This window comes from Parasteatoda tepidariorum, chromosome 2 (genome assembly GCF_043381705.1).
Source record: "Parasteatoda tepidariorum isolate YZ-2023 chromosome 2, CAS_Ptep_4.0, whole genome shotgun sequence".
NCBI classification, from domain to species: domain Eukaryota; kingdom Metazoa; phylum Arthropoda; class Arachnida; order Araneae; family Theridiidae; genus Parasteatoda; species Parasteatoda tepidariorum.
The window spans coordinates 37956307-37966628 of NC_092205.1; the positions used below are offsets into that span (position 1 = coordinate 37956307).

The 10322-nt window shown below is 28.4% G+C and overlaps 1 protein-coding gene across 2 annotated transcripts in view; it reads left to right on the forward strand.

Annotated features, from left to right (window-relative positions):
- The window catches only part of LOC107438596 (neuroligin-4, X-linked), a 161311-nt gene extending 152573 nt beyond the window's left edge, over window positions 1–8738 (forward strand). The window contains exons 7-8 of one of the 2 annotated variants that reach the window (XM_043053825.2): window positions 1442–1789; window positions 8617–8738. In XM_043053825.2, coding sequence (XP_042909759.1) covers window positions 1442–1789 — 348 coding nt within the window. In that variant the 3' untranslated portion in view covers window positions 8617–8738. The remainder of the gene's footprint in view (window positions 1–1441; window positions 1790–8616) is intronic. The other variant, XM_043053821.2, reaches the window with a different exon arrangement.
- Window positions 8739–10322: the final 1584 nt, after the last annotated feature.

Genomic DNA, 10322 nt, shown 5'->3' on the forward strand with positions numbered 1-10322 from the left:
GATAGCCATTTTGAAAAGAAATAAGAAACGGAATAAAAAGAAGAGTAGAAAAAAATATAGCGAAATTGTACAAGACATCTACGACTGTGTTGTAATTCCCAATAGAGCTAGTATCCTTCAGAGAAACCCAAGGGAAATAAAACTTTGAAAAATAAGACTTTTCTGAAATAGATGTCTTTGAAAAATTCTTAGGTGTGAGGATCTGATACAATTGAATGAATACCATAATTTTCAGATGTCTTCCGTGAGTAAGGCGAGCCAAAAGTGATTTTTGTATTTTGAAAAAAATAAAATTTTTACGCGTTATGAAACTGTTGTTACTGCACATTTCATTTGACTCAAAATATAAAGAATGAATATTTTTAAGTCAATATTTCCGCCGATAAGTATTCTCATAGGATTTGTTTTATTGATTTTAAAAATCATAGCGCAATTTAAAAGGAATGAGTTAATGGATTTTTTCAGCTCGGTCATATTTTTATGTTATTTTACTGATGTAAATCTTTATCATTCTGTGCATTGTTTGGGCTTTTTTTTTAAGTATTTTTAGAGCATTTTTAGTTTAATATATATTGGGAGCTGTGTGGCAATATCAGAAAAAATAAATTCTCAACGGATCATTTATTTATCTATGAAAAAATTAAAAAAAAAGAATTTAAGGAAACTTTTAACTGCGTAGATTCCCGAGAATTACGTATTTTTAAAATGATATGATTTTAGCTTATATTGTGATATTTAATATCCTTTTGAAAACGCTTATGATACAAATTCAAAGCTTAGCCTGAATTTTTTTTTATCATTGTAATCTGTTTTAAGCAATTTTGAGTTTAATAAAAATTGAGATCATAATTTTAATTCTCAATGGATCATAATTTTACTTGAATAAAATCTAAAACAGGAGAATTTAAATAAGGATACGGATAAATGCATATATCTATGAGGATTTTATTTTTCGTAATAATGTCTTATGCTATTTTTTTATATTTAATATCTTTATCTTTTGAAAAGCTTATGATGCAAACTTACAGCATAGCATAATTTCTTTTAATCATTGCAATCTGTTTAAAATTTAGTCTATCTATTTGTGAGTTTAATAAATATTGAGTGTTTTTTTATTACTATTAGAGGAAAAACACTCTCAATGGATCATTAGATTTATTTATTTGTATATATAAAACCTAGAACAGAAAAGTTTAATAAAACGGCTAAGCGTGTGTATCCACGAGGTTTATATTCCTTCATAATGACTTATGCTTATTTTGTGATATTTAATATCTTCATCTTTTGGAAGAACTTGTGATACAAATTTGCAGTCTAGCAATTTTGCATTGTATGAAAATTGTTTTTATTACACGATCATTGCAAACTATTAAGTTTTTAAACCTCGTCTTAGGTACATTATTTTTCTATGTTTTTCACAGTTTTTTGTGCATTTTTGCAGTTGCATCCCGATGGTATTAGTTGCAATTCCACACCACAGTCAAAACAAGCTCATTTAATAAGTTCTGTACCTTCTCCAATGGACCACCTTCCACCGCCATCCTTTATGACCCTTGCTACTTTATCCGAAGCGGGTTCTCTACCTTCAAAGATCATGCCACCATCAGTTATAACCCATGAACCACAGCAACATCCAGAAGCTCAACCACTTTTATCAACTTCACGCAACACACCACCTCATTCTAATCACATGCACCATCACCATCCGCATTGGGCACCACAGGTTGGTGCGAATCACACTTTGACGCAGCACCATCAAAAACAACGGGAACAGGAGATGCGAGTGTGAGTACGTGTCTTTCTTTAGTTATTAGATATAAGGAAAAAAATCGCAAATTCAGGGACATTACTTATGTAAAATTGCTATTACTTCAGTCGAAACTGTTATATTTTATGCTATTAGTTATATAAAGCTTATTCAAAAATACTATGTTTCATAGTTATAAATATCATTCATATTTTACGATATATTCTATCCTTTTATGTGTTTACAAAATTGAAAGCTACCTACTAATCCATTATTTTCTATAAAAATAACATTTAAATAAGTTTCTAGTTGTAAAATAGTTTATAATTTAAAAATTGTTTTTAAATACCAATTGTTTTAATAGGGTTTTAGAATAGAAGAAGAAAAATAACATTTTTACTTCAGTAACGATAAGTTTGGTTGTTAACATTGAACTAAGGCATCCCTAGTAAAGTATTAGTGACTTTCTGGAATTTATCCCAAATGAAGATCAAAAGCCAACACTGATGCATGCGCTCCCTGAACTTGTAGATCTTAGATTCGAAAGTGGGTGGTGATAGTTATCACTCCGTCTACACACCATGCTTCCAAACCATTTTGCCGAGTATGGATTTTCCGGCTTGGATATCAACAAAGGAAAATATTATATTATAATATAAGTAATTTATTAATATGTTTGTGCTTCTGTATCGAAAGAAGTATAGTGTAAAGTATTTATCAAAATCATAGTAACTTTCATAAAAGTCACAGAGAATAAAAATTTTATGTGCAGAAACTCAATGGGCAAACTAATATTTTAAAACTAGCAATATTTTTAGTTTAATGATCGTATTAAATTTTCTCTAATCTCTCTTTATTTAAAGAGTATGTAAAATTTTATTTCAACCAATTTAATATTATTCATTTGCTAACAATATATTTTTCCCTGCTCATCGAATAACTAATTCCTATTCTTCACCATTTCTTTTTAAAGGCGATAAAATTAGAATAAATATCTGTCTTGAATCATTTCAGTTGAATTAAGCATATTTATTTCTGAATGAATTTTTCATAATTGTTGTGAAAAAGTACAAAGATTTCATTCAGAAAGTGTTCGAATACGAATTTCTTCTAAAATTCAATATCATAGCAATTTGAAAAAAAAAATACAGTAAGAAACAATAAGAAAGAAAATTAGTAAAAAAATTAGTAAAAAAATTAGTAAAAAGTAAGAAAATTAGTAAAAAAAAAATTTGTAAAAATTAGAAAAAAATTTGTAAAAAGCAAGAAAATTAGTAAAAAAAAATAAGTAAAAATTAGAAAAAAATTAGTGAAAATTAGAAAAAAATTAGTAAAAATTAGAAAAAAATTAGTAAAGAACAATAAGAAAGAAAAACTAGAACATATTAATTTCTATATCGAAATAACATTTTTAAATTCAAAAAATATGTTTTCGTTCTTCCATTTCTGCGAAGGTATTTGTTAAAAATTAAGTAATGTCATATAAATTAAAGCAAGAATTCAATTTATTTTTAAATATCAGAGATATATCAAGCAATTAAATATATTAATTTGAAATCTTTTTTAAATTTCCATTATTTTAAGCCCTAATAAATTTTCTATTGCAAACAATTGAGTATTAATCTTCCTTTAATTATTTCTCCTGATACTCAAATTACGCAAGTAATTTCTGTTCATCACCTACAAGGAACGGAAAGTAAAAATTAATATTATTGCAATTTAAAATAATTGTGCATATTTACAGTTCGAAGTTCGCGAATTACGGATTTATTTAATCCTTTTTTTAAATGAGTATTTTGTACGTTATGCTTTATAATTGAAAAGAGAAAATAATGTTTCTACTGTTTCGTAATAATCCAGCAGAACAAATAGTTTCTGGTGACTATTTACTCTCATAGTTCTCCCTTTGTTTGTTTTCTTATTAAATTTAAGAATAAGAATAAAAGCGAAGAAATAATTTTGGAAGCTTTCCTTCAAGAACTAAAACCTCAGGTTTATTTTTAAAAGAAATATATATTTTCCTTTTTAAATTACTATTTTCCTTTTAATTACTATTCATTCATTATCGTATCGTAACAATTAATTATAGAGTACTTAGATTAAAAAGACCTATAAAACTGAAACAAACTTAAAATGGTGTTTATATTTAGTTGTGAAGTAAATGTTAGGTTCATTTTTAGTGTATGTTAATCAAAGAAATTTAAAAAATTAAGATATATAAATTGAAAGTTCAAAATTAAGAGAATTGAAATGCAAACATTCCTAGAGAATTGTAGTAAACAGAAATTAAACTAATAAAATTCATTTTAATTTAGTTTATGCAAACTTTTTAATAGCTTATAAGCACGTAAAGCGCATAATTTCCAAGACAACTTGGGGTATATTAAACTGCATTATTCCAGAACCTTTAGAAGAGTAAAATTAGACAACGCGAAATGAGGAAAATATTCAATTTAAGGAAAACTCTCCATGAATGGTGTTGAATTGCTTGAAGAAAACAATACAAGCCTATGAAAATAACTAATAAGAGGTAGATTAATTTTTTTCATTCATTTATCTGCAATACACTATAGCTCGACAGCGGGGTACTTTGGAAAGGTTTTTAAAGGTTTTGAGGAGAGGTTTTTAAATGAAGATTCTGTAATTAGTCATTATTACAGAATCATTATCTGCAACAGAAGTCATTGATCATTATCTGTAATGAAGTCATTATCTGTAATAAACTGAGCCAAGGGTACACATTAGAATTTTTAAAAAGAAAACTTTTACATACATTTTTTGAGCATCTCATGCAAGTGATCTTTTTAAGTCTTAATTTCAAAAAAGAATTCAAAAATTAAATCAAAATCACTTATTCCAATGAGGAATTCTACTTCTAGGTAAGTAAAATCACTTTACATATCATAATCAAAACTAATCAAATTTCAGCAGCAAGCGCTGCTTTAATAAATTCTACAATAAAGCGTGTAGTCTAAAAATATGTATCCAACCAAATGCAATCTTAGTAAAAAGAAGGGTTCCGTTATCCATACAACGTCTATTTATAGAAACAATTTGGAATCTTTTGGAAAAAAAAATTGGATGTTACAAAACGTAAACATTGCATTATTTAATTCAAAAGATCTAGAATAGTTTGGAGATCCGATCTATATCCGAAAGATGGAGAATAGATTAGCTTGAAGCACCGATCGAGGAATAAATAAGAAATTAATTGAAAAATTGAAGTCGAAACTGAAAACGAAAACGAAAAAAAATACTAAATGAATAAATAATAAACAAATAAAAAATAGGGTGAGGAAATATACGAATCACAATGTCATAAACAGAAATCCTTTTATATTTAATTTTTTGAGATCAAATTAAATGAAATATGTATTATTGCATTAATTAATATTATTATGCCTCAGTAATTGAACATTGATCGAATTACCTTTGAAGAACTGCTGATTTTGAATCAAATATATACAAATGATTTTCTAAAGAAACACATTTATATAAATGGGTTTGAGAAATTTAAATGTGATATTACCGTATGATTAACTTGCTTATTTACGCTTGTGGATATTTGAATAGTTGAGCACATAAATTTTCACGAATATATTATCAGTTTGTGTTCAAAATAATTAATTTTGGGTATACCATAAGGGGTATTAGTTATTAAGCAAAGTTATTAATTTATTTAAAAGTAATATTTTAAGTAATTTATGTGTAAGATTTGAAATAGATAAGGTGAAGAAAAAAGTAATTTTCAATGTGTGATCCTCAGAATTATATTTTCAGAACAATGAATAATCATTAGAAAATCAAGTATTGTTTTCTTCTTGTAAGCGTTGCTCAAGTGAAAAATAGACAAGCATCAGAAATACAGTAGTGACAAAAGCCCATTATCCAGGATAATAAAGCGCACCCCAGGTTGCGCATGATTGAGTTATCAGTCATTTAGCATTAGATGGGCGCGTCCAAAGTGGATCAACATGACACAGTATGTTTCTTTTGTTACCGAAGGTGGTTTGTACTGTTTATTTACACAAAATGCTAAACAGATGTTAGGATGTCTTTCAGTATTTTTATTAATTTCACCTCAGCAATACATCACTTGGTTGATCTGATATTAAAATATATTGACACATACTCTTCATGTTAACATATGCAACATTTTCTCGCAATTGATGTTCGCTCACCATAAACAGCTAACATTCGATGACACACAGGGGTTGGACAAAATTATTCCTATTTTAACACATTTTTTGATATTTCTTCAAAATAATTAGACAATAATTTAACAAATTTAGAAGTGTATTGGTTATGCGATTTCTCTTATAGATCAGTGAAATTTAATGCTTTTAGTGGTTTTAGGGACCGACGCTAAATTACAAAAAAATAATGTTTTAGGATGCCTTATGCCAAAGAAAGGAGCAATAAATTTGTAACTTGTAACAATTATTCTGGTTATTATTTGCGATAACTGTACACAATTTCGATTAAATAATTATGGAAATGTGAACATTTCTCTGGAAAAAAACTTTTTTTTTGTCTTATGTTTGTTTGCGATGTCTTTTAAAATATTCAATAAAATTAAATTAAATTTTGGATCAATTTAAAATTAATTAAAAAATTATTGCTTTTAAATTTCGGAAAAAAATGTTAAAACTGCTCAAGATATGAGAAATAAAAGTATTTCTCTCATACTGTGCATCCACGCGAAAAATTAAGATTTGTTTTTTCTTAATTTGTAGTGAATCACATCTAATAAAAAAGTCGGATTTGAATATGGATTTTTGCACTTATTAAAGGAAAGCTCAAAATGTTACGGGGTTTTCCACAAATTTCCTTTTGTACTATTAAAAAATATTTATCAAGAATAACGTCGGCATTGTTGAAGATCACGCCCCCTTAAAAGTATCTTTTCTTTCGAATGTTTTCCTTCTTAATACAATCATACTTCGTTGTATGACTGTTCATTGTAAAGTATTATCATTTGTTATTTAACAAATGATAAGAAATGATACACAAACATATTTGCAGACAACTCCTTATCATTCTGAATTTCCTTTAAAAACCACAAAAACTGATTAAAAAGTGCTTGTTGGAAATTTTGAATTTTTAAAATATTCAAATTGAATTTTTTGCCAAATACGATTCATTATAAAATTTTTAAATAAATGTTAAATTTTCGTAGCACATGCGCAATATAAAAAACTACTTTAATCACCTATATAGTGCGCAATTTTCCACGAATGTTATTTAAACTCTGAAGCAAAAATTCTGAAATTAATTTTAAATTGCTCTAAAAATTTTGTTTAATTTTATAGAATATTTTTAGAGTTATAGCTAAAAAATGTAGGACAAAAAATTTGTAAAGTAATATAATATCTATATCTTCATAAATATTTAATCTAGGCTTTCAAAATTTTGTGCAATCCTTGCATATAATAATTAAAATAATTGTTACAAGTTACAAATTTATTGCGACATTGTTTGGCATAGGGTGTTCAAACACACTATTTTCTGTTTGCAATTTATTGGTGATCCCTCAAATCTCTAAAAGCTTTAAACTTTAATGATAGGCGTAAGAAATCTCATGATCTAAACCCAATCCTAGTGTGCACCACAGAGTGTCCAACTTGTTTGTTTGTGTCTTCCCCAATGGATTTTTTTCTTTTTGAGATTACAAAAGAAAGTGAATTACCCTGAGGCAAAAGCTTCAAAGTTACTGCCGATACACCAGACCTTTTTTGCGTGTAATCAATGATTGATGCTTTACAGTTGCGACGCATATACTACAGTTGCAAATGGCAAAAATGAACACCAGTTTTAAAACTTTCTTTTAAACAAAAATATCATCCAAAATCTTTGTGCAGTAAATTATGACTGTGAATTTTGAAGTTTTATTAATTATGACCTTTCTTACTTGCTTCAATATTACCGGGACCAATGTTTTAGAGTTATTGCCGATACACCAACCCTACTTGCAAACATTTGTTCACCCCCTTCCTTCTCGTTCCCGTGAAAATGACGGTGTGAGTTTTCGCTCGCTATTTCTCGCTCCTGTGATATTGACGGGCTGGAGTGTTCAGTAGCAATGCGCCAATAAGAATAAAACTAAATCATTTATTTTGCCCGGAAAAAAGTTTATTTCTCATTTTACACACCATATAGCAGTACCAGGATATTTTTAAGGTAACTGTAAATAGTTAGTTTACTTTAAACTAGGTACTAGCACTAATCAAATACATGTATTTGGCAAAATAGACACTTTTATGACCGTTTTCTTGAAAATTAACCGATCGTTAAGGGGTTAATAAATGAGTTGCTGTTGTGACGCAGATATTTCTGTTGCAAATCGCAAATTTGGACTTGGACAAATTTGGTTTTAAAACTTTCTTTTAAAGAAAACATCTAAGCAGAATCTTATGTGTGTAATAAATTATGACTGTTTACGGAATTCTCTCGCTAGTGTCTGTATATCTTGGGGTTAGTACTTCAGGGTAAATGCCGATCCACTAGATCTTCTTGCGGGAAATCGCTGATCCATGAGTTGTTGCGCATATACTACAGTTGCAAATTACAAAATTGAACACCAGACTTAAAACTTTCTTTTAAACAAATACTGTATATAAATCCTTTTTTTTAAAATACAGTACGACTGTTGTTGAACTCTCTCGCTGTGTCATTTAGCGAGCATATGCCATGTAGCGCTTCTGTATTGTGTTTCCAATCGTACATGCCAGTAAGATTCGTGCTTGTTATCATATTCTTAATATACAAGTAAACTATTGAACAATAATTCTGAATCATCCTGTATATGCTTATTATCTAACGAATATACGTACAAACTAAATATTTATATTGATATTATTCTTTTTCAGGCATTATAGGGATAAAAGAGAAGAAACCACGGTGTAGCCATAACTATTGATTAGTTTAGTTTTCAAATTTCAATAAACTGAATTATAAAATTAGTGTTATAAGGAAACACAATTTGGATAAAGAGTGAAGAGAAGGTAAAAGGTAAAGCAGATGGTGCTAAAAGATTTAAGAGGTTGTGCATCAACATTTCTCCATTTACATTTACCTAGAAACAAAATTACTCTTTACGAGTAAGATGCGAGAAGACTGTGTATGAAGTAAATAAGAAAATTTTGTATTAATAAGCTCGAAGGAGAATAATTAAGGTGAACTACTAAAAATGAATCGCATTATTTAAGTCCAGAACAAAATGTTGAGNTTTTCTTTCGAACGTTTTCCCTCTTAATACAATCATACTTCGGTGTATGACTGTTCATTGTAAAGTATTATCATTTGTTATTTAGCAAATGATAATACAAATTATAAGAAATGATACACAAAAATATTTGCAGACAACCCCTTATCACTTTGAATTTCCTTTAAAAACCACAAAAACTGATTAAAAATGCTTGTTGGAAGTTTTGAATTTTTAAAATATTCAAATAAAATTTTTTGTCTAATACGATTCATTATAAAATTTTTAAATAAATGTTATATTTTCGTAGTGCATGCGCAATATTAAAAGCTACTTTAATCACCTATATATTGCACAATTTTCCACGAATGCTTTTTAAACTCTGAAGAAAAAATTCTTTAAATAATTTTAAATTGGTCTAAAAATTTTGTTTACTTTTATAGAATATTTTTAGAGTTATAGCTAAAAAATGTAAGACAAAAAATTTGTTAAGTAAAATATTATTTATATCTTCATAAATGTTTAATCTAGGCATTCAAAATTTTGTGCAATCCTTGTATATAATAACCAAAATAATTGTTACAAGTTGCAAATTTATTGCGAAATTGTTTGGCATAGGGTGCTCAAACACACTATTTTCTGTTTGCAATTTATTGGTGGTCCCTCAAATCTCTAAAAGCTTTAAACTTTAATGAAAAGTGTAAGAAATCTCATGATCTAAACACAATCCTAGTGTGCACCACAGAGTGTCCAACTTGTTTGCTTGTGCCTTCACCAATGGATTTTTTTCCTTTTGAGATTACAAAAAATGGGGAATTACCCTGAGGCAAAAGCTTCAAAGTTACTGCCGATACACCAGACCTTTTTAGCGCGTAATCAATGATTGATGCATTACAGTTGCGACGCATATACTATAGTTGCAAATGGCAAATCTGAACACCAGTTTTAAAATTTTCTTTTAATCAAAAATATCATCCAAAAGCTTTGTGTAGTAAATTATGACTGTGAAATTTGAAGTTTTATTAATTGTGACCTCTCTTGCATGCGTGAATATAACCGGGACCAATGTTTCAGATTTATTGCCGATACACCAAACCTACTTGCATACATTCGTTAATCGATGTGCTGTTGTTGTGAAGCAGATATTCCAGTTGCAAATCGCAAATTTGAACACCTGTTTTAAAACTTTCTTTTAAGGAAAACATCGAAGCAAAATCTTATGTGTGTAATAAATTATGACTGCTACGAAACTTTCTCGCTAGTGTCTGTATATCTTGGGGTTAATACTTCAAGATAAATGCCGATCCACTAGACCTTCTTGCGGGGAATCGCTGATCCATGAGTTGTTGTTGAGGCGCATATACTGCAGTT